At 42.5% G+C, this 25,389-nt stretch overlaps 1 protein-coding gene across 2 annotated transcripts in view; it reads right to left on the minus strand.

Annotated features, from left to right (window-relative positions):
* The window catches only part of PCSK2 (proprotein convertase subtilisin/kexin type 2), a 271,414-nt gene that overhangs the window by 102,730 nt on the left and 143,295 nt on the right, over positions 1-25,389 (minus strand). For both annotated transcript variants that reach the window (XM_028112992.2, XM_028112991.2), the window contains 3 exons: positions 10,073-10,186; positions 7,971-8,079; positions 342-379 (listed from right to left, as the gene is read on the minus strand). In XM_028112992.2, coding sequence (XP_027968793.2) covers positions 342-379; positions 7,971-8,079; positions 10,073-10,186 — 261 coding nt within the window. The remainder of the gene's footprint in view (positions 1-341; positions 380-7,970; positions 8,080-10,072; positions 10,187-25,389) is intronic.

The following is a 25,389-nucleotide window of genomic DNA, read 5'->3' on the forward strand; positions in this document are numbered from 1 at the left end:
TTTTGGCTTTTTGTCATTGGTTTTATCCAGCAAGAACCCAAATGGCACATTTCCACCCTTCAATTCAATATCCTCAGCTAGCGTTAAGTAAAGCTTGCCAAGGCTCTCTCTTCTTCACCTCTCCCTTTTTTCTGGGCTTGCGCTTTCAGATCTCAAGTCTCCTGATTGTCTTCTCACAAAGCCACCACCATTCCATGCTGCCAGGCCCCAGGCCCTGTCCCTTTGCTTCTGGTCTGAGCTGTGGCTCCAGCAAGATGGGCAGTTCGAGCGCCCATGAGTGGGCTTGTGTGCATGTGTTTCTGTGTGTGTGCACCCGCCCACCCAGGTCAGTTTGTACTTACGTAGTTCGAGGCCAGGTCCGGGTGCAGATAGTCAATCCCTGTGAAAAGAACACCACAGGATGGAAGGTTAATACCTGCCACTGTGTCCTCAGGGAAGTTGCTCAAGAAGGCACCCTCCTATGGGGCTGGTGCCAGGAGAATGGGGTGGGCTGAGCACGTATGCCTCAGGCCCAGCCCCGTGTTTCCATTCCCGAATGAGGGTGGGCCATGCCTCCCGAGTGGAGAGACAGCTGCCACGAGACACATCAGAGGAGGGAAGCCAATTAGAGCTGGGGCCCCAGGATAAGACTCTGACATGCATGTCCGTACTAAGGGGTTTAGTGCCTGCAAGATGGATGGCCCATCAGAGCAGTGATCTAAGATTTGTGGAAATTCTGACATTTTCAAAGCATCAACTGGCATTTCTTCTGAAATGAAACTGGCCAAGGGGGGGAAAACAATTATCATTTAACAGGGTACAGACAGCAATGGATTAGGGGAGCGTTCTCTGGCATGGAATAAGAAGAACACGGCTGGGTGGGAAAGGCAATTTCGCAGAGGGCAAATGGTTTCCGGTGAAGTGTCCTGGGTGAGAGCTGATCTTGTCCTTGCAGAATATAGCTTTCCAGGGAGCTTGTGACCTTGAGCTTCCCTGCAGGAGCCATGTGCTTTCTCTTGGATGTGGCCCATCTTGTCGACCAAGAGTCTTTGCAACGGTAGAGTTAGGAGCACCACTGCATTCCATTGCCCTTGAGGCCTCAGAAAGCACCATGGAACTTCAAGGCCATATTGAAGGCCATGCAGGCCTTCGCAAAACCAGCATCTCCTGGTGTCACGGTCACGAACATAGGTTTTGGAATCAAAGACCCAACCTTGCCGCCGCCAAGTGGCTGCATGACTTCAGGTGAGGTGCTTGGCCTCTCTGCGCTTGAGCAGTGAGGTGTGCTTAGCTCAGTGGCATTTACTAGCTCTATTGGATTTGCCGTGTTTAAAAGCTAGGGGTATCATTCAATCCCTCTGATAGGTGGCATCTTCCATGCGAGTAAGGCCTGGCCGCAGATATAGCTTTGCCCCACAAAGAAGAACTAGTCTTGGGATGTTTCAAAACAAATTTCTGGTTACACAAGAAATTTCTGGACTGGGAGTCATTGTTCTACAGAACATATGTTACATTTCATTGCTGATATTTTGACATGCAAAGCGTGTCAAATGACTGCTGCCATTCATGGCTGCTTTCTGTAATTTGGGAGAGTATAGCCTGTCACTTCCCATCTACCCTCCTCCTCCTCCTCCTCCCCCACACCCCCTCCCAAGGACTGCAGAAGGACAGGGGTCAGAAGATTCATTTGAGACTAGTATTTTTAAAGGTTGCCGGCTTGTCCTGGACCCTAATTCCGAAGTGGTCTGTTTCAGCTGTGGGAAAGGTTGGGGATGAGCACAGGCTACAGAGACCACCAGATCCAGTTCTATTCTAGACTCAGACACTGTAATAATTGTGAAGCTTCAGCCAAGGGACATAATCTTCCTGAGCCTCAGTTTCCTTATCTTTGAAATGGGGATATTATTTATCTTGCAAAGCAGTGTTCAAGATGAGGGCCAATTCATCTAAAGTGTTTAGCTTGTAGTAAACACTTGATAAGTTATATTTATTACTGTCACCATTGGTCACAACATCTACCACATCATTAGAGTCATGTGGATAATGCAGAAGAGCAGAAACATTTTAAAAAATCTACTGGGTCTAGAATGTTGTGTTGAAATTAAATTGTTGTGTGTATTTGTTGAAATTGGTTACATTTTGTAAACTCAATGTTGGGCAAAACATTTTGTAACATATAGATAAGTTAAAAACACACCCACAGGGCGCACACAGACAATATGTTTTTTTTCTAGCAGGGAATCAATTTTTTTTGGCATAATTATACTTGTTTATTTATTTTTTTAGTAATCTCTACACCCAGCATAGTGCTTGAACTCACAACCCTGAGATCAAGAGTCACGGGCTGTACTGACTGAGCCAGCCAGGCACCCCAGCACGATCATCAGTCTATTCATGTTTGTAGTGTGTAAGAAGATTGTAATGCGTGTACATACACACCTAAGTCTTGGGAAAGCCAGGTACAAGCCACCTGTGCTGCCACTCTAAGGCAGAAGCATTCAGTGCACACAGTCTCAGGTGATACCCGCCCCCCTCTCCCAACAAATCAAGCTGACTTTAGACACTTGGGTATTTCCCCCTAAAAGGTTTACCCTTCCTGGAGGTACTGCAATACCAGGTTGATGCATGGAGTGGATGGCGCAACCTCCTAGTCCATGCAGTGAGTCAATTTTTTAAAGATGACCCCATGTTCTGATAGTGCAAGTTGTCTGGGAGAGAAATTTTCTGAGAAATAGTAGTCTATTCTCTGCGAAGGTAAAATATCAAGGCAAAGAGATAATTTGAGACCTGAAGGAAATTAAAATTAAAACAAGATAAATTTAGCCCAACTAAAATAAAGGATCTTTAACTAGGTTAAGGGGAAGACTGGGGAAGACTGAGTGTTAAGTTGGGACAGACGCAGACTTTGGTCTGAGAAAGAAGAGATTATTGATAGAACCATGGGGAATGACAGACATGACTCAAAAAAAATATAATGAACTAAAGCATGAAATTAATGGCCTGGTAATTAAATAGTATTTTAATATTTTTGTCTATTTGATTATCTTTTGAGGTGGAGTGTACTAAATACATTTTCTCAATCAGCTTATTTGCTTTTAATTCTTGTATTATTAATGTATTCAATTTTATTTTGCACTCACTGGGTTATTTTCAGCAGTGAACACCAGGCACGATGCAGGTCCTAAAAAAACAGGCTATTTAGACACAGAACCTGAGCTGTTCAGCTATCTATGGCTCCCAGTCTACAGGGGAGATCAACTCATCACCAGCCAATCATAATGCAAATGATATGCAAATGACAATTACTTGGTTAGAATTCACATTAATATCCCACCATCAATTTGAGTCTTTTCAGAAAGTCTAATCCACAATAGTTCAAATTCTCAGGAAACTCTGATGATTCTGGAGATCTCAGAGAATTAACAAGGAGCTCCATGTACATATTCCTAGTTATAATGTTAGTAATTCAGTTGAGATGTATAACTATACCACACACCTTTTCTGGAGGTAGGTCTGTTCTCCCAACTTCAGTCTGAGTGGGCTATGACTACTTCTACCAATAAGTTGTTGCACGACTTTCAAGGCTAGGTCAGAAGAGGTCAGGCATCTTTCACCTGTTCCCTTTGGATACTTGTCCACTCAGGGGGTGAGGTGGGGTGGGGAGGCGAATTCAACTGCCATGGGAGAAGCCCATGAGTGGCCCTTGGTACGAAAGCCTCAGCTGAGCCGCAGCACCCATCAGTGGTCAGCCTTGGGAATGAGCCGAGAATGTCTACCCCAGTTGAGTCTTCAGATGACTGCAGCCCAGCCAACATTCTGCCCTCAACTGCATGAGAAACCTCAAATGAAAAGTGCCCAGACTGGCTCTTCCTGAGTTCCTGTGCCACAAAATTATGAGCAAAACAAATATTTACTATAAGCTGCTAAGGGTTGGAGTCATTTATTATACAATAATAATACCCCACTAGTCCTTCTGAGACTGGTGAAGCCCAAGTTGCTTTTCTATGTGATGCAGACTTCTAACTCTCTTGGGAGGGTAAGGCTGACTGCCTGGTCCTTAGGTTTGGACCTCCACTTACAAGGATGAGATCCCAGTCACAAAGACCCACCAGGGAGGCAGAGCCAAGGGGTGGGTTTCAAACACTGAAGATGATGGTTAAGATCAGTTTGAGTAGTTTCTTGCCTCCCTAACCTTGGTTTCTTCATCTGCAACATGTGGACAATACCACCAATCTTAGAGGATAATTGTGACTGTTTCCAAATTGTTAGGCAGTACCTAGCATATAGTGAGTACTCAAGAAATATTAGTTTTTTATTAGAATTTATTTATGTATTTGTCAGAGAGAGAGAAAGCACAAGCAGGGAGAGTGGCAGGCAGAGGGAGAAGCAGGCTCCCCGCTGAGCAAGGAGCCCTATGTGGGACTCGATCCCAGGACCCTGGGATCATGACCTGAGCTGAAGGCAGATGCCTAACAACTGAGCCACCCAGGTGTCCCAAGAAGTGTTAGTTTTTATTGTTACTTCAGCTTGAAACTCTCTCTGACCTTGCTTCCCTGGCCTTCAGTCTTACTTCCTTGGCATCATCTGATGGACTAAAGTCCTTGATTCATGCCCTCACTGACCATCTTTGACCTTGATAGCCTGCACCTGTCCAGAATTGTGCCTGTGCTGGGTGGCTTCTACCCATCTCCATGTTTTGTTGGCCACATCCTATTTTCCAGTTCAAGTTCCCAACAGCAAACAACCCTATCTACAACAAAAAGGGTGACTTATTACCATTAAGTGGGGTCCTTGCTGACATCTCCATGCCTGGAACAACAGAGCAAACCCTTAAGAAACGCTTTCTGCCTCTGTGGGCAACAGCTAACCATGGAGGTACTCTCCTTCTGATGTGTAGTGTGTGGAAATGACATTAAATTGCACCTACATGAAAGCAGCAGATATTTATTGAGCATGTATTGAGTCATTGGATCTAGCAGAGAGGATGTTGGTCCAGTTCTGAGTTGCACAACCAGAGAGTGTGAATGGCTATTAAAACAGGGCTGTCTATAGATTGACTCTCCCACATTCAGATAATCAAATTATTTCCTGTAGAGGCCAATTAAAGAGAACCAATGATTAGAAAATATGATATTGTTTTTGCTCTTAGGTGTGAAGGTCAGTATCTGTGTGTGTCTTTACCTTGTTTGGTGATGATATCTTACTGAGCGAATATCTGGGAAACAATACTATACCATTTACTGATGCTCCCCGCCTCACCATCACACTTCCTATTCTAGGTGTTAGGGCAGAGATGCCTAATGACACAGTGTGAGGCTGTTGACCATTGTCCCTGTTGTGTGGGAGGCCACTCGTGTCCCAAATGTGCTCATCTTGACATTCAGAAAGGGATTTGGAGACTGGCTTGGTAGTTCTCTTCTTCAGTTATCACTCTGAATAAGCATGTGCTGAATTAAAGCCAGCCACAAACCTTTCCTTTAACTCTGCACCAGGATGTGGAACCTATTCCTCCTCCCCTGGAATCTGTGCCTGAGACCATTCGTCCAATAGAAGTGGCTGAGTGATGTTTGCTCGTTCCATGTCTGGCTTTTGGGAAGAGTAGCAGCTTCTGCTTCTTGTCCCTTAGAGTGACTGTTCTTGGGACCCCCCAGCCATCTGCAAGAAATCCAGCCACCTTGCTTGTGAGACCACGTGGAGAGGAGAAGTCCTGGGACTACATGGAGCGGGAGGGAGACTGAGCCATTTTAGCATCCCAGTTAAGCATCCAGTTGACACTGGCCCCGGCTACATTCTGACCCCAATTGCATGAGAGACCCCAGGGAGACCAATAGCAGAACTTTCCAGCTGAGCCTGGTCAACCCACAGAACTGTGAGAGATAACAACATGGTGGTTGCGTTAAGCCACTCAATTTTGGGGTAGTTTGTTCTGCAGCCACAGATGACCAAACAAATGGAACTTTCTGTGGTGATAGAAATGAAGTTGAATTGAATTTCAGCAGCCGCTAGCCCCTTGTGGCTATTGAGAACTTGAAACAAAGCTAGTGTGACCGAGGAATTGAATTTTTAATTTTATTTAGCTTTAATTGTTTAAAACTTAAGTGTAAATAGCCACATATGGCTAGTGGCTACTCCACTGGACAGTGTGGGTCTGGAAAAGTATATGGTAAATTCAGATGGGTTTAGAAGATGCTCTAAGGTAAGGTACAAGCTGTGGCCCAATAAGAAATGACAGTTCAGTGATGGCCAGTCTTCCTTCGTTCATTTTTTTGGCTTTTTAATTTATTAATTAATAAAATAGTGGAGGAGTTGGGAGTTTAAATTGGGGGGCAGAGAGTTTGGTTTTGGGGGGATTCCCAAAGGCCACTAAATCAGAAGAAATATCAAACAAGAAAATGCTGAGACTTTCTTTTTGAAGGGCTTGGCTTCTCAAGCCAGGAAAGGTGGGTCAGAGTCAGGGTTCATCCTTCCATTTTCCCTTTTTGGAAGGGTTGATACACAGTCAGTCAGGGAGCTACAGTTAAAGAATCCAGAAATAGGCATCATGGGCTGTTGGGTTTCATAAAACAATATGCCTGTCTGTGGCCACTTTGAGGGTGCTCCTCTAATCCTCCAGACACTGTGTGATTGCAATATATCCTAGGCAGATTTCCCCCAAACATAGACACATTTTTCTCCCAGGTGAGCTGGTCTCAGCCACGTTGGTTTCCAAACCAAAGCATTAGGAAGGAAGAAATTGTTATAACTCCCAAGATCCACGTGTATGCACACGCTTTCTCCTACAGCGCTCCTTTCTTCTTGTGAAAGCCCTCGGCCACTGGAGAAAGCTTTTACATCCACTTCAAAACATTTCTCACATCAGAAAACACGAAGGCATTGTTTCTATGTGGATATTTAATGAACCCACACAAAAGACAGCACCAATTTTAAGCATGCTGGCTCCCTTTGTTTCACCACCAATTCGTCTTCAAAGGCTTGCTTTGGAGGGCATAGTGTTCTTTGAGTATCTTCAGAAGGGAAAAGCTCCATTGTTTCATCTCATACATAGGCTTTATGTATAATTGCATCAATACTGCTTAGTGGAACTTTTCCTGGAGGATCCACATGGCTGATGAGGGGCAAGAGGACCTGCCCAGCGAGATGACCACTGGAGAGAGATTCTTCAGAATCTTGGCAGAGCCAAGGATATGTGTAGTTAGAAAAACATCAGTTCCTCAGACCCACTGGTTTTTGTATCATAAACTATAGAAAATAAAGCTCTACTAAATCTTTGTCTGGTAGGCATATGGGGTAGAATAACATGTTATAGAGGGCATATGTAATAAGGGATTATCAAGGTCTGCTTTACCAGGGTTCATCCTGAAAGTAGCAACAAAGTCAAAATTTCTCCAAACTCCAATCCTGTTACCAAAAAGCTATTTCATCGGTGTAGAGCCACACTGTCTAATAGAACTTTCTGTGATGATAGAAATGAAATTGAATTGAATTTCAGTAGCCACTAGCCCCTTGTGGCTATTGAGAACTTGAAATGAAGCTATTGTGACTGAGGAATTGAATTTTTAATTTTATTTAGCTTTAATTGATTAAAACTTAAGTGTAAATAGCCACATATGGCTAGTGGCTACTCCACTGGACAGTGTGGATCTGGAGAAGAGGATGGTAAATTCAGATGGGTTTAGAAGATGCTCTAAGGTAAGGTACAAGCTGTGGCCCAATAAGAAATGACAGTTCAGTGATGGCCAGTCTTCCTTTGTTCATTTTTTTGGCTTTTTAATTTATTAATCCAATAAATATGTATTAAGGGCATCCTCAAGTTTGAGAACCACTGATCTGGAGGAAGGGGAGGATTTTGCCACAGTATAGACGATGGTCGGGTCCAGCAGGTGGTTATTCTGCCTTTGATTAGCATCCCCAAAACAACAAATCTTTTATATTCCAAAGGCATGCAAAGACACACTTGCTTCCAAATGATGTGAAGGCTTTGAAATACTTACCATCATCCATAATTCCAATGGTAACACCTTTCCCTGTGTATCCCAGCTCCCAGGCTTCTGCCACATTCAAATCAAGGCCAGGAGTGCCATCAGCTTGTCCAGTATTGATCTGGTTCAGGAATTTCAAGGCAAAGCATCTTATTAGTCTGGTGTAGTAAAGCACCTGTGTGTTTGCACCTGCTCTTCCAGGGCCGGCTCAAAGACCCTGTCTTCCATGAAACAGTACTCCTGAATGTTTCCCCATCAAACTCTTCCAGACTTCTCCCTCTGTTTTTTGATACACACCACTGATGTTTCTGTGACTGGATTGCTGTCTTTAAACTCCTTAAAGTTGCCATTGCAAGAAACCTTCCCCAGTTTTGAATTAAACCTCACTCTTGTAGTCTTTATTTATACCTCATGTTTTGAATTTAGCACATACTGTCTTGGATCATTCTTATTTGAATGTGATTTCCTCCCTCAAGACCAGTATGCTTTGCAAGAGGGAGCATGTCTTACTTACCTTTGTAATTTCAGGGTCACTTTACCAAAATATTTGATGCACTAAATCAAAGATAACTGGCTCACTTTTAGTGCTTGTTCTAATGCAAAAAAAAGTCTTTTCCCTAAAAAAATTCGAAAAAGGAAAACCAAGAAATTCTATATAAATATGTTTACTACCCTCTTTTCATGCATCTTTGTCCTGTGCAGATTTTCTCAAAGATGAGTCATAAAAACAGTGAAGTTAGAGCTCATACTGCAGAAGCACACAGTGACCTGTTGGCTATTACTATGGTGTTGCTAAAACACTGTGAATGTCATTAGTGTGCTTGGTAAAAATGACTGCTCTTTTCCTTCCATGCATGCGTTAAGATTATACCTCTCCATCACCTAGGAAGTTAGTAGAATGCCCACATGACTGATTTGGGCCAATAGAATGTGAGTTCATGTGCCATTTGTCACATCCAGGCAGAAGCCTTAAACGCCAGTGTGTGACCTGCTCCTTCCCCTTGTTGAGGTTCTCATGAAAATGGGGTTGGGATAGAGCTGGGATGGAGATGGAGCTGGGATGGAGCCTGGGTCCCTGAGGGACTCTGAAGCATTGGACATATAACGTGAGTGAGCCAAAGCTTTGATCTGTTAAGCCAAGGTGACTTGGGGGGTTGGTTGTGAGTGCAAGAAATGTAGTCTAACCTGATTAACGCACATAAGCTCTTTTCAGCTGTCCGGATTGGAATTGTAGGATTCCATGCCAAAAAACAAAGGACATAGTCAAGCTCGGAAGACCCAAGATAGAAGTTGTGATGCATTCCTATAAACGTCTCAGTCCACAGGGCTATAATTTAGTCTTCTATCTTGCTCATCACCTTTTAGTCTTAAATAAGGTAAAGCATCACTCACAGTTTTACACTAATCCTCCCTTTCCCTCAAGATGCCCTGCAGTTAGGATTGGTTTAGAAGATTTGGGTCTCTTTTAAATATAACCCAACTTGTCCAAATGGATCATGAAGGACTGCTGGTGAGCCAGATAATAACATTCACTTCACCGGACAGACTGGGTTTCGGGGCCTTGCATCCTCCACCTGAAAAGCCCCATGGATGTGATTTCCTGCCATTACTTTAAGAAGCGCTAATGGATGCTACTTTTGTTGCTTTGGTCTTTGAGCTCTCTTGTTTGTCCCTTGTGAAGTTGCCTAAATCTTTCTCTTATGCCTGTGGTTTCATTATGTCCTCCGGTCACTCTGCCTGTTGAGACCCCTGGATTACTCCCCTCAGACTCTTGACTCAACTTCTACATGATTTTGCAAGTCTTCCCTCATGGATCGGTGTGCTTTTTCGGAGTCTGGGGCAATCTGATCAGCATTTGATAGTTGCTTTGACCCTAGAGATCATGGCTATTTAACAGTTCCAGAAGGAAGCAGAAGTAAGAAAGAGTTCTCTCTCTCTTCATAGAGAACATGATGCATGGGTGCTGATAGAAAATCAATACCTATCAAAGGGAAGAAAGGTTCATAGAGTAGGATGCTGGCTGACATCCCACAGAATAATGAGGAAATAGAAATGCATTTTTTTATCCGAAGTCTCAAGATGAGAAATGTTAGGAATAATATGGACATGCTTACCAGATACCACTGCTTTGTAAAAAGAGGATCATTCATGTTGATATCAATCTCATTGATGTCTCTATACCCCCGCTTCTTTCTGTCGAATCCTTCTTGCTGCAAGGCCATCTTTACCTGGAATGACAATATTGGCATATTACCTGAATATCCACCTGAACTTCTTCTGGAATTCATTTCCATGAATTCAAATTCCATTTGTACACAGGTGCTTTTTTTCTCTGTGGAAGCCAAGTTCATCTCATGTACACTCTACACTCTATGATTATTTTCCAAAAGCATTCACTTCTGTCTGTGCTGAATAAATTGGCCTTGGAGATGGCTCACAGTGAGTTTCCTTAAAATGAGAATTTGGTAGAAAAAAGTACTCTCAAGGAAGATAAGGGGGTAGGGGTTGTTAAGGGAAATAAAACAATGCAATGCTTCTATTAAGTAAAGAAGATTGATGTGGATTCAGGGAGGGGGAGAGACAGTGAAAACTGAGGGGATCATTTCTCAGAAGGGTTTTCCAGCCTTTGCATTTGTTGAGAGGATTGTGCTATCATATTTGGGAATCAGCCAAAACCAAAATCAAGTCAAACCAAAACAAACCAAAACCCAAACCAAAAGAACACTTGCCTAGAGAGCCACCTAGTTCATATCAAAGCTCTAGAAGGTAAGCGAGGGCTCTTTGAAAAGAAAGGGCTGTCCTGGCAATGACAGTGCTTCAATTTTTGGAAGGTCAGACCGAACCCCAAGCCCTTGGATGAAATGAAACTTAGGAGCTGAATTGTTCAAGCAGGCTTCTGGCAACGGTTAGATTTTGTCCCATTCATGAAATTTTCTTCACTTGGGCAATCACAAATTTATCATCCAGGGGCTGTGGCTCATCTCTGAACATCTACAAACTCGGGAACTATGCCAATGTATAAAAGGGTGTGTACTGCATACTGATTTTTTTTTTTTTTTGAGAGAGAGAGACTGCGTGTGTGAGCGAGCGCAGGGGAGGGGGCACGGGTAGGGGTAGAGGGAGAGGGAGACAGAGAGAGAGAGACTCTTAAGCAGGCTCCCTATCCAGTGCAGAGCTCAATTCAGGGCTCGATCTCACAACCCTGAGATCATGACCTGAGCCAAAATCAAGAGTTGGATGCTTAATGAACTGAGCCACCCAGGTGCCTCTGATTTTTTTAATGATATTTTGCTGCCCAACATTCATTTCTTCTTTTCCCAAGTATCTCCGGTGCATTTGGGGGGTTACCTGGAGTCCACTAAGTTCCGTGTTGGTGGGAATGAAATTTGAGACACCTATCTGCAAAGAAACTGCAGGTCTCTCTGACTCAGAGGTGCCCAGGTGGGTACGGATTTGAATCCTGGGAAAGGGATGTGAGAGCAGAAGGAACCCTTGAAGGCTATTTATCTCAGAAGTTCACTCACCAGACTTTCAAAGGTCCTTGGGACAGTTCCACAGCCCGACCAATCCTTCGGCCTCCCACTGATTGTGAACTGCCTATACCATTCCAAGAAATTCTCTTTTGCTTATGTAAGCCAGAATCCATTTGTGTTGCTTGCACTTGAGAACTCTGATGTGGGAGCAGGGAAGTCAAGAGGACCCACGTCAACTGTGATGGCAGGGACGGAAGAATGAAGAGAAGAGACCACATATGTGGCTGGAAACCTCCCCTTCCCTCCTGTCCTGAAATGTGCAGGAATGCTGTGGGAGAGTGGTTCCTTACTTCACCCTATACATTGATACAGGCAGACCGGAGGCTCATTAGCCAGAAAAACTCTAATTCTAGCAGAAACTCTGTATGTGTAGAAAAGAGGTGGTAGGTGTGGCATGTACTCTGTTCTTTGGAGGTATTCCAACGACAGATATTCACTGTGGCATATAGCAAGTATTTGGGAGCTGGGATGGATGGACGTATGTCTTCTGTATATACATACACAGATGCACACACATATATATCTTCTGAGAAGAAGATGCCAAGATGAGGGGCACCTGGGTGGCTCAGTCATTAAGCGTCTGCCTTCGGCTCAGGTCATGATCCCAGGGTCCTGGGATTGAGCCCCGCATCGGGCTCCCTGCTCAGCAGGAAGTCTGCTTCTCCCTCTCCCACTCCCCCTGCTTGTGTTCCTGCTCTCGCTATCTCTCTCTCTGTCAAATAAACAAATAAAATCTTTAAAAAAAAAGAAGAAGATGCCAAGATGAGATTAAATATGCAAGGCTTTTATTAGGAGAGAAAATGCAAGAAACTGCTATGTAAGCTTGACCCCGCAAAGGAGAGAGTGAACAAGATTGGGCAAAAGTGTCCTCAATGGCTCTATAGTGTAAGGATGGCTTGGCAGGTCTGTTGGGAATCCAAAGTCAGCTGTCCGAAGAACGCTGTGTCTCCCAGGGACGAGCCTGCCTCAGTGCCCTTGCTGTGCTCAGTCACTGGCTAGAGCTGTCAGGAAGCATGGCTTCTTGCCAACACAGTGACAGATTTCAGAGTGCAGCAGCTGGGGTCCTTGGTCAATTACTCTCCCAGAAGTCAGAGGTATGTGCTGCGTATTCTCACATCTGCCACAGAACAGACAGACAAATAGATCTAGCTAGACACATACACATGTATGTAAAGAGCCACAGCACATCCCTCTTAAAACTTTTCTCTTACTCAGGAAGCAAGTACTCAAGGAAGAGCAGTAGGGGAAGGAGCCTGAATTTGGCCATTGCATCTTCCCATAGTGGTCCCAAGCAAAACCTTTATCCGCACTACTCACTGACAGTAAGCCTTGGTTGGCTTCCACTGAGGGATTCCCATCATACTGGATTCGTTGTCATGACTGACTTCGCTAAAGTAGCACCGTTCCTTCACGAGGGTCTTTGCTAAGCAAGATCAGCTGCCCTGTGGCTGCTTGAAAACTCCCCTCGGTGGCTGCTTCTCAGAAGCATAAGAACAAGAAGACTCACACTGGATTTCATCCTTTTAGATAACAGTGCAGGAATGGCTATGACAAGAGCACTCCAAACTCAATTAGCCTGAGTGCAGTCTAATGAAAAGACTTTAGAATCATTTCCATAAAATTAATTTTTAATTCCATAAATTAGGTTTTAATGGAGACCAGCGATGCTTTGGAATGCTGTGCTTTCTTGACATCACCCCTCCTTGCAACCCAGAAGCACTGAAGCATGACGTAGGTGTCTGTAATCTTGTCATCTAGTGTTACTAAATATTAAAAATCCTAAGACTGCAGGCCTTTCTGAGCTTTTTAGTTTATCTTCATGTCCTTAATGAAGATCACAGTTACAATTGCAAGAGAGAGAGAGAACACCTTTTAAACATATATTTTTACTTGTTACAAATAACTGGAGAATAGTTTTCATCCCCCCACCAATGATACCATGGAATACCATAAATTGCTTTAATCTTTCTGGGTTCTTGTTCAATGTTAATTTGCATTTAAGCCTAATTTTTGCATAAAAGTAATTGAGCTATAGATAAAATTATGCTTTCTTTCTTCACTAAGTATTCTACTTTAGGAATTCTAATATGTTGCTCTGTAGCTCTCACAACTTAATTTTTAACAGCTACCTGAATATCCCCTAGAATAATGTACCATAATTTACCCAGTGATTTCCCTTTTACTGGTCATTTGGATTGTTTTCTATTATTAATGAAATTGCCATTAGCAGAAAGATGAGATTATAAACTATTTTTAAAGACCTCTGGAGAAGACTTCAGTGTTATAATCCTATGTGTGATAAAGCTGTTAATATCAGAGAAGTATTTCCTAGTGTTCAAATTCCTTCCTCACATTATAACTAAGAGGTCACTTTTATCGTCTCCTCTGAATTGTAATTTTTCACACATGATACCTTTCATTACCACTTCAATGTGGTACCAATGCCATGCAACTTAACCATAGTTTCTTGCCTTCTCAAAAAATAATTTACAGTTAGCTTAGGTATTTCATTTTAGACTGCTCACCCAAGTTGGTCCATTGACCTAAAGATTTATACAAATAAAAAACATAAGAAAGCAGGAGTGTTTGCTACTGGGAATTATTTTTATTAGAAACAAACAGATGGATATTTTGCAATTCTGGTTTAACTTTTAAATCTTAGTTTGACACATGTGCGTAGAACAAATTTTACTCAAGAGACCCCCCCCCCACTTTCCTTCCCTCTTGTAGTCTTTCTCTTCAATTAAGAATTTTCAGTCAACAAATGTTTCTGTGCATCTACAATGTACCAGTTACAGACCATTCTAAAACGAGGCAGGTACTATCCCTGCACATCTGCGTTCTATTTTACAAGTTTCGTTAACAAGCTACTTTCACTACTTAGAATCTTCTCAACAAGACTGTGGAGAGAGTGTGGTTACAGCTGAGGAAAGGAGGTTTAGTGGCCATTGTTCAGCGGTTGAAAACATGGCGGAGTCACACGGGCGGACCAATTCTAAATGCTGTGTACTTTCCACTAAGCCACATTGCCCCTCCCTAAGGTACAGAACACAGTTAGCCTTCCAGTATCTGGGACAGCTTAAGCGTGAATGTAACTCTCCAAGGATCAGGGCCTGGATTACTTCCTGCTGGGCTGATAATTAAACAGCTGCTAATTAGCGTTGACTGTGTGGGGCAGGAGAGGGGCTGGGAGAAAGAGGAGCAATATGGGAAACCTGCCTCCAAAGGGCAAAACAGGTTAGCTTGGAGGGAGCACAAGAAACATAAAACACAAAATTGACATGTTGGTGAAAATACTGAAATTTTAAACCTATGATGCTGTAGATTGGGTCACACTATTATTTTCTGTACCACCAAGAATTATTTTCTTTACCACTTTCATGAGTTTAATTATATCCCTCTGAAAGATATATTGAAGGCCTAACCTCCGGTACCTCAGAATGTGGGAAAAGGGTTGTTGCTGATGTAATTAGTTAAGAGGAGGTTGTGCTGCAGGAAGACGGTCCCCTAATGCAACATGGCTAGTGTTCTCATGAGAAAAAGACAGACAGACACACAAGGAGAATGCCATAGGAAGACATACGGACACAGAGAGTGAAGCCATGTGAAGAGGGAGGGGGCAGAGGATGGAGTTATTCTACAAGCCAAGGAACTTGTGCGTCTACCAGAAGCTGGAAGAGGCAAGGAGAGATCCACTCCCAGAGATTTCAGAGGGGGCGTGGCATGCCAACAATGTGGCTTCAGACTTCGGGCCTCCAGAACTGTGAGAGAATTAATTTCAATAGTGTTGGGCCTCCCAGTTTGTGGTACTTCATTATGGAAACTAATACAATCACAAAGAATTAAATTAAACTAATTCAACCCTAGGAAATTACCACAGTTCCTGAGAATTAAACTCTGTCACAGTGCTTCCTTCTCATTTGTAAACTTTATTTTGTACATGAAGTGCTCTCATAGTTCCATTTGGACAAAAATTTCTTTAACCCTATATAACAGTTTGCAAAAAAAAAAAATAATAGAGGGACAGTGTTGGGAAATAAATTGGTTGGGATATTCCTAAACTGTTGCACATTTAGGGGTGCCTGGGTGGCTCAGTTAAGTGTCTGCCTTAGGCTCAGTTCACGATCCTGGGGTCCTGGGATCAAGCCCCACATTAGGTTCTCTGCTCTTCTCCCTCTCCCTCTGCTTGCCACTTTGCCTACTTGCATGCTCTCTCTATCTGTCAAATAGATAAATAAAAAAATCTTAAAAAAAACCTGTTGCACATTTGGAGTCTAACTCAGAATGTTCCACGTCTTTTTTCCTACACCACATCATCCTCTGTGCCATCAAGCATGTTGGTGATCAGCATTTCTTGAAAGAGTGCTCCACTGTTGTCTCCAGGAGTTTCCTCTAATGGCCAATACCTATTCTGCACATTTTGATGTACCAGCCTAAGGCAATACAATTTTTGTCACTCTTGTCATTTGCTGAGAGAGGTTGTAAAATGCATGCAAAACCCATGCATTTTTGAATGGATAATGTGTGATCATTTTTGCTTTTCTAGATTTTCTGATGGCAAACTTTTGAGTGGTTAACAAAGTGGAACTTCTCTGAGTTTTCCCCACTTCCAGGACTGGAGCCCCTAATAAGTGAAATGGGGGAGAGTCACCCATGGAAGCCATGAGATTTTGTAGGAAGAGCTCTGGATCAGGATTCAGGAGCTCTGGATTGTGATGCCACAGATGCGGGTTTGAGACCTGCATCTGTCCCTGCTAACTCTGTATCTTTGAGCCTAATAGTGCTATTTCTGAGATGTCTCCTTTCCACCAGAATGATCATAACTCCTTCTGAGGGTTGATTTGAGGAACGAGTGGGGTCACCTGCTGTGGAATGGCTGTGAAGCATAGTTCCTGACACAGAAGAAATGTCCACAGACATCCGTTCCCTTCCCAGTCCTCAGATCAGCTGTCCTCTACCTGGACTGCCCATTGAGTCACCTGGTGAGCCTCAACAACCCCCACGTGCAGGCCACACTTGGACCACGTCAGACTCTCCAGGGGATTCCAACCTGCCTCAAGGTTGACACTGTCTTGGAGGCCAGTTTTCTTCCTCTGTCAAAAGCCTATTTCTACCTCTCAGAATTGTGATGAGGCCCTGGTGGAATCCAGGCTTCGAGATCCTCACTCAGTAGAGAGATCTGCAGTGTGAAGCTTTGCAGGCATCCTCTGAAGATGTCAGCCCAGGTGAGGAGGCAGGGAGATGCCTACTACCCCTTAGCCTCCAGCTCTCCTGGTGCTTGTCCTGCCCTCGGTCTTGGTTCTCTCTCTGGGGAAGGATAAGGTCGGATTGGACCACTCATTCTCTGATTGGGCTGGACGTCCGAGTCCCCTGGGTGAACTGCTTCTTTAATTAAATAAAAAATTTTCTCAAGCAGAGAAGTAGGAAAGAAGACAAGAAAAAAACATAATTCTTCCCCCACTTCCTGAGAATCCCTGTTGACGTAGAAAAAAAAAGGGGGGGAGAAGAACGTAACATATGTTCATGGTTAGAAAATTAAAGCGGTCCAGAAAGTAAGTTATATAATGGGAAGGGAACATTTATCCTCCTCTTTCCTTCCTTGCTCTCAAATAGCTCTCTCCTCAAAGGTGACCACTCTTCATAACTTCCTGTGAGTCCTTCCAGAAAATATTTATTTGTATGCACTCATACACATACATAGAACGATGGAGATTTTTTTTAAAAAAAGGAGTATATTTAGCATGATTCTTTTATAGAGCAGTAGATTGAATGTTCCCCCAAAATATATGTCCCCCAACTATATATCCCCCCAAATTATATGCTCACGTCTAAATCCCTGGAACCTGTGAATGTGACTTTATTTGGAAAAGGGGTTTTACAGTTATAATTAAAGATCTTGAGATGAAACCATTCTGGATTACCAGGCCCTCAATCCAATGACACACGCCCAATGACCAGTGTTCTTATAAGAGACACACTGCGGGGGGGGGGTGGAGCAAGATGGCGGAGGAGTAGGAGACCTGGATTTCGTCTGGTCTCAGGAAATTCAGCTGAATAGGGATCAAACCATTCTGAACACCTACGAACTCCACAGGAGATCGAAGAAGAGAGTAGCAACAACTCTGAACAGAGAAGCGACCACTTACTGGAAGGTAGGACATGCGGAGAAGTGAATCCGAGGTGATAGTCGGGAGGATAGACGGCGGGGGAGGGGGCCTCTGCCGCTTCTGGCAAGTGATAGAGCCGCGGAGCACAAAATCGGAACTTTTAGAAGTCAGCTCCGCGGAGGGACGTCACTCCAGTGGCTAAGCGGGGGGTGGAACCCTCACGGGACAGTGTGGTCTCAGGACCCTCGGGGTCACAGAAAGACTGGGGGTGCCTGAGTGCAGCAGAGCTCCCAGGTATCGGAGCGGGGAAGCCGGCTGCAGAGACGGAGCCGAGGTGTGGGCTCTCAGCTCGGGGTTGCCATAAACTGTGATCCGCGGCTCAGTTGGGCCACTGCTTCTCCAGCAGGGACCCAACAAGCGGCAGATCCGGGGAGACTCCCCTTCCTCCCCTGGGAGGAGTGGCACGGGAGCGCACCGCAGGGATCTGCTGGGTTTGGAGACTCCACACGGGGTCGGGTGCCAGAGATAGCAACGCTCGGTCACAGGCCGGGTGAGCACGGAGAGCGGCCGGAGACCGGGGAGACAGGAGTGACTGCTTTTCTCTGGGGGCGCACTGAGGAGCGGGGCCCGAGTTCTCAGCTCCTCCGGGCGGAGATTGGGAGGCCACCATTTTCACCCTGGTCCTCCAAAGCTGTACCGAGAGCTTGCAGGGAACAAAAGCTCCTGCGAGCAAACCTGAGCAGCTTGCTTAGCCCGGACCGACAAGGGCGGGGCAATTCCGCCTCCGGCAAAGACATTTGGGAACCACGGCAACAGGCCCCTCCCCCAGAAGATGTGCACGAACAGCCAGCAAGCCAAGACCAAGTTTACCGATCAAGGAAAAAGGGAGAACTCCAGTGCTAGGGAGAATACTGCACATAGAATTCATGGCTTTTTTACCATAATTCATTAGTTTTTCAAAGTTAATTTTTTAACTGTTTTTTTTTTAAATTTTTCTTTATCCCTTTTTCAACCAACATCTTATCAATTACTTTTTTAAAAAAAACATTTTTTTATTTTTCATTTTTAGAGTCATATTTTTATCCCTTCATAGTAGTTACCCTTATTTTTGGCATACATATATAAGTTCTCTCTTTAAAATTTTGAGATACAGTTTCTTCTAACAGATCAAAATATACCCTAAATCACTAGTGTATGGCTTTGTTCTAGTCTCCTGCCTGATCACATTCTCTCACTTTTTTTCTTTTTTTTTCTTTTTTCTTTTTTTTAAATTTTCTTCTTTCTTTTTAAAAACAACTTCTTATCTTATCAATTCCTTTTATAAAATCTTTTATAATTTTCATCTTTACAGTCATCTTCCATCCCTACATTGTATCAACCCTTATTTTGTACATATATAAGCCTTTCTTCCTTTAAAATTTTAGCAGACACTTTCTTCTAACAGACCAAAATACTCCCAAAATCTAGTGTGTGGCACTGATCTATGCACTAGCCTGATCATATTTAATCATATTCTGTTTTTTTTTTTTGTTTTGTTCTGTTTTTGTTTTTATCTTTTTCTTTTTCCTTTTTTTTTTTTCTCTTTCTTCTTTCTTTCCCTTTCTTGTCCCCTGGTTTCAGGTCTTTTTTGATTTGTATAGAGTATATTTGCTGGAGACGTTGTTAACCTGTTAGCATTCTGTTCTCTCATTCATCTATTTCCTCTGGGCAAAATGACAAGATGAAAAAAATCACCTCAAAAAAAAAGAACAAGAGGTAGTACCGTCTGCCAGGGACCTACTCAATACTGACATTAGTATGATGTCAGACCTAGAGTTCAGAATCATGATATTAAAGATACTAGCTGGGCTTGAAAAAAGTGTGGAAGTTATTAGAGAAACCCTTTCTGGAGAAATAAAAGAACTAAAATCTAACCAAGTCGAAATCAAAAAGGCTATTAATGAGCTGCAAAAAAAATGGGGGCACTAACTGCTAGGATAAATGAGGCAGAAGAGAGAATCATCAAAATAGAAGACCAAATGTTGGAAAATAAAGAGGCTGAGAAAAAGAGAGAGAAACAACTACCGGATCACGAGGGCAGAATTCGAGAGATAAGCGATATGATAAGTTGAAACAACATTAGAATAATTGGGATCCCAGAAGAAGAAAGAGAGAGAGAGGGGCAGAAGGAATATTGGAGCAAATAATAGCAGAGAACTTCCCTAATGTGAGGAAGGAAACAGGCATCAAAATCCAGGAGGCACAGAGAACCCCTCTCAAAATCAATAAAAATAGCTCAACACCCCAACATCTAATAGTAAAACTTAGGAGTCTCAGAGACAAAGAGAAAATCCTGAAAGCAGCTCGGGAGAAGAGATATGTAACCTACAATGGTAGAAACATTAGATTGGCAACAGACCTATCCACAGACACCTGGCAGGCCAGAAAGGACTGGCATGATATCTTCAGAGCACTAAACGAGACAAATATGCAGCCAAGAATACTATATCCAGCTAGGCTGTCATTGAAAATTGAAGGAGAGATAAAAAGCTTCCAGGACAAACAAAAACTAAAGGAATTTGCAAACATGAAACCAGCCCTACAAGAAATATTGAAAGGGGTCCTCTAAGCAAAAAAAGAGCCTAAAAGCAGCATAGATCAGAAAGGAACACAGAGAATATACAGTAACAGTCACCCTACAGGCAATACAATGGCACTAAATTCATATCTTTCAATAGTTACCCTGAATGTAAATGGGCTAAATGCCCCAATCAAAAGACACAGGCTATCAGATTGGATTAAAAAACAAGACCCATGAATATGTTGTCTGCAAGAGACTCATTTTAGACCCAAAGACACCCCCAGATTGAAAGTGAGGGAGTGTAAAACCATTTACCATGCTAATGGACACCAAAAGAAAGCTGGGGTGGCAATCCTTCTATCAGACCAATTAGATTTTAAAACAAAGACTGTAATAAGAGATGAAGAAGGACACTTCTTAAAGGGTCTATCCAACAAGAAGATCTAACCATTGCAAATATCTATGCCCCTAACATGGGAGCAGCCAATTATATAAGGCAATTAATAACACAAGCAAAGAAACACATTGACAACAATACAATACTAGGGGGGACTTTAACACCCCCCTGACTGAAATGGACAGATCATCTAAGCAAAAGATCAACAAGGAAATAAAGACTTTAAATGACACACTGGACCAAATGGACTTCACAGACATATTCAGAACATTCCATCCCAAAGCAACGGAATACACATTCTTCTCTAGTGCCCATGGAACATTCTCCAGAATAGATCACATCCTAGGTCACAAATCAGGTCTCAACCGGTACCAAAAGATTGGGATTATTCCGTGCATATTTTCAGACCACAATGCTTTGAAACGAAAACTCAATCACAAGAGGAAAGGCAGAAAGTACTCAAATATATGGAGGCTAAAGAGCATCCTACTAAAGAATGAATGGGTCAACCAGGAAAGTAAAGAAGAATTAAGAAAATTCATGGAAACCAATGAAAATGAAAACACAACTGTTCAAAATCTTTGGGATACAGCAAAGGCAGTCCTGAGAGGAAAGTTTATAGCAATACAAGCCTTTCTCAAGAAACAAGAAAGGTCGCAAATACACAACCTAACCCTACACCTAAAGGAGCTAGAGAAAAAACAGCAAATAAAGCCTAAACCCAGCAGGAGAAGAGAAATAAAAAAGATCAGAGCAGAAATCAATGAACTAGAAACCAAAAGAACAGTAGAACAGATCAACGAAACTAGGAGCTGGTCCTTTGAAAGAATTAACAAGATTGATAAACCCCTGGCCAGACTTATCAAAAAGAAAAGAGAAAGGACCCAAATTACAAAATCATGAATGAAAGAGGAGAGATCACAACCAACACCAAAGAAATACAAACAATTATAAGAACATATTATGAGCAACTCTATGCCAGCAAATTAGATAACCTGGAAAAAATGGATGCATTCCTAGAGATGTATCAACTACCAAAACTGAACCGGGAAGAAATAGAAAACCTGAACAGACCTATAACCACTAAAGAAAGTGAAGCAGTCATCAAAAATCTCCCAACAAAAGCCCAGGGCCAGATGGCTTCCCAGGGGAATTCTATCAAACATTTAAAGAAGAATTAATACCTATTCTCCTGAAACTGTTCCAAAAAATAGAAATGGAAGGAAAACTTCCAAACTCATTTTATGAGGCCACCATTACCTTGATCCCAAAACCAGACAAAGACCCCATCAAAAAGGAGAATTACAGACCAATATGCTTGATGAACATGGATGCAAAAATTCTCATCAAAATACTAGCCAATAGGATCCAACAGTACATTAAAAGGATTATTCACCATGACCAAGTGGGATTTATCCCTGGGCTGCAAGGTTGGCTCAACATCCACAAAGCAATCAACGTGATACAATACATTAACAAAAGAAAGAACACGAACCATATGATCCTCTCAATAGATGCAGAAAAAGCATTTGACAAAGTACAGCATCCTTTCTTGATCAAAACTCTTCAGAGTATAGGGATAAAGGGTACATACCTCAATATCATAAAAGCCATCTATGAAAACCTACAGCGAATATCATTCTCAATGGGGAAAAACTGAGAGCTTTTCCCCTAAGGTCAGGAATGCGGCAGGGATGTCCACTATCACCACTGCTATTCAACATAGTATTAGAAGTCCTAGCCACAGCAATCAGACAACAAAAAGAAATCAAAGGCATCCAAATCGGCAAAGAGGAAGTCAAACTCTCATTCTTTGCAGATGATATGATATTTTATGTGGAAAACCCAAAAGATTCCACCCCAAAACTGCTAGAACTCACACAGGAATTCAGTAAAGTGGCAGGATATAAAATCAATGCACAGAAATCAGTGGCATTCCTATACACCAACAACAAGACAGAAGAGAGACAAATCAAGGAGTCGATCCCATTTACAATTGCGCCCAAAACCATAAGATACCTAGGAATAAATTTAACCAAAGAGGCAAAGGATCTGTACTCAGAAAACTATAAAATACTCATGAAAAAAATTGAAGATGGCACAAAGAAATGGAAAAACGTTCCATGCTCATGGATTGGAAGAACAAACATTGTGAAGATGTCAATGCTACCTAGAGCAATCTACACATTCAATGCAATCCCCATCAAAATACCATCCACTTTTTTCAAAGAAATGAAACAAATAATCCTAAAATTTGTATGGAACCAGAAGAGACCCCGAATAGCCAGAGGAATGTTGAAAAAGAAAAGCAAAGCTGGTGGCATCACAATTCCAGACTTCCAGCTCTAGTAAAAGCTGTCATCATCAAGACAGTATGGTACTGGCACAAAAACAGACACATAGGTCAATGGAACAGAATCAAGAGCCCAGAAATGAACCCTCAACTCTATGGTCAACTAATCTTTGACAAAGCAGGAAAGAATGTCCAGTGGAAAAAAGACAGTCTCTTCCACAAATGGTGTTGGGAAAATTGGACAGCCACATGCAGAAGAATGAAACTGGACCATTTCCTTACACCACACAGAAAAATAGACTCCAAATGGTTGAAAGACCTAAACGTGAGACAGGAGTCCATCCAAATGCTAAAGGAGAACACAGGCAGCAACCTCTTCGACCTCAGCCGCAGCAACTACTTCCTAGAAACATCGCCAAAGGCAAGGGAAGCAAGGGCAAAGATGAATTATTGGGATTTCATCAAGATAAAAAGCTTTTGCACAGCAAAAGAAACAGTCCACAAAACCAAAAGACAACCCACAGAATGGGAGAAGGTATTTGCAAAGACATAGCAGATAAAGGGCTAGTATCCAAAATCTATAAAGAACTTATCAAACTCAACACCCAAAGAACAAAGAATCCAATCAAGAAATGGGCAGAAGACATTTTTCCAAAGAAGACATCCAAATGGCCAAGAGATACATGAAAAAGTGCTCAACATCGCTCAGCATCAGGGAAATCCAAATCAAAACCTCAATAAGATTCCACCTCACACCAGTCAGAATGGCTAAAATTAACAAGTCAGGAAACGACAGATGTTGGCGGGAATGCAGAGAAAGGGGAACCCTCCTACACTGTTGGTGGGAATGCAAGCTGGTGCAACCACTCTGGAAAACAGTATGGAGGTTCCTCAAACAGTTGAAAATAGAGCTACCATATGATCCAGCAATTGCACTACTGGGTATTTACCCCAAAGATACAAATGGAGGGATCCGAAGGGGTACGTGCACCCCAATGTTTAGAGCAGCAATGTCCACAATAGCCAAACTGTGGAAAGAGCCAAGATGTCCATCGACAGATGAATGGATAAAGAAGAAGTGGTATATATACACAATGGAATATTATGCAGCCATCAAAAGGAATGAGATCTTGCCATTTGCAACGACGTGGATGGAACTGGAGGGTGTTATGCTGAGTGAATAAGTCAATCAGAGAAAGACATGTATCATATGACCTCACTGATATGAGGAATTCTTAATCTCAGAGGGATTAAGACAAACTGAGGGTTCCTGGAGTGGTGAGGGGTGGGAGAGATGGGGTGGCTGGGTGATAGACATTGGGGAGGGTATGTGCTATGGTGAGCACTGTGAATTGTACAAGACTGATGAATCACAGATCTGTACATCTGAAACAAATAATGCAATATATGTTAAGAAAAAAAAAGAAGAAGCTAGCAGGAGGGGAAGAATGAAGGGGAGTACGTCGGAGAGGGAGACGAACCATGAGAGACGATGGACTCTGAAAAACAAACTGAGGGTTCTAGAGGGGAGGGGGGTGGGGGGATGGGTTAGCGTGGTGATGGGTATTAAAGAGGGCACATTCTGCGTGGAGCACTGGGTGTTATGCACAAACAATGAATCATGGAACACTACATCAAAAACTAATGATGTAATGTATGGTGATTAACCTAAAAATAAAAAATTATAAAAAAATATAAGAGACACACTGGGGAGAAACACACGCAGAGACGAGCAGAAGTCCACGTGAAGGTGTAGGTGGAGTGAAGCAGCTGCAGTCCAAGAATCCTGGCAGCCTCTAGAAGCTGCAAGATGCAGCGAAGGACTTACCCCTAAAGCCCCATAGGAACGCAGCCCTGCTGATGTCTTGATTTTGGACTTCCATCCTCCGGAACCATGAGAGAATAAGTAGAAGTTGTTTTAAGGCGCCAAGTTTGTGCTAATTTTTTATGGTAGTCATAGGAAACTGATACAATGTCATACATTTGAAGGAGAGATTTATATATGTATATATTTATACAAGCAGGTATACAATATTGATGGATAATATCTATCTATCTATATATTTTTAAAGATTTATTTATTTTATTTGAGAGGAGAGAGAAAGAACAAAAGTGGGGGGGGCAGAGAGAGTCCCAAGCAGACTCCATGCTGAGTGTGGAGCCAGACTAGGGGCTCAATCTCAAGACCCTGGGATCATCATTTGAGCTGAAACCAAGGGTCCAATGGTTAATCAACTGAGCCACCCAGGTGCCCCTATTCATATGTTTAATATCTACATATAGATATATTTTATAATATGTAACCAGTGGATTTACATATATAATACCTATATGGGATAGTACCTATACATTATATATATAATACCTATGTTATAATATCTGTATCTATTGTAATATAGATAATAACATCTGGTAGTATCTGTTTTAAATTTACTACAAAAGGATCAAGAAACATACACTGTTCTTAATGAAAACTCACTCTCTTTAACAGATGCACATTATTTCATCATGTGGTTAAAGCAAATTTAATGATCTTGTCAC

Source organism: Eumetopias jubatus, unplaced genomic scaffold, assembly GCF_037043125.1.
Source record: "Eumetopias jubatus isolate StellerSeaLion01/CBP00866 unplaced genomic scaffold, mEumJub1_p1.0 scaffold_9, whole genome shotgun sequence".
NCBI lineage: Eukaryota > Metazoa > Chordata > Mammalia > Carnivora > Otariidae > Eumetopias > Eumetopias jubatus.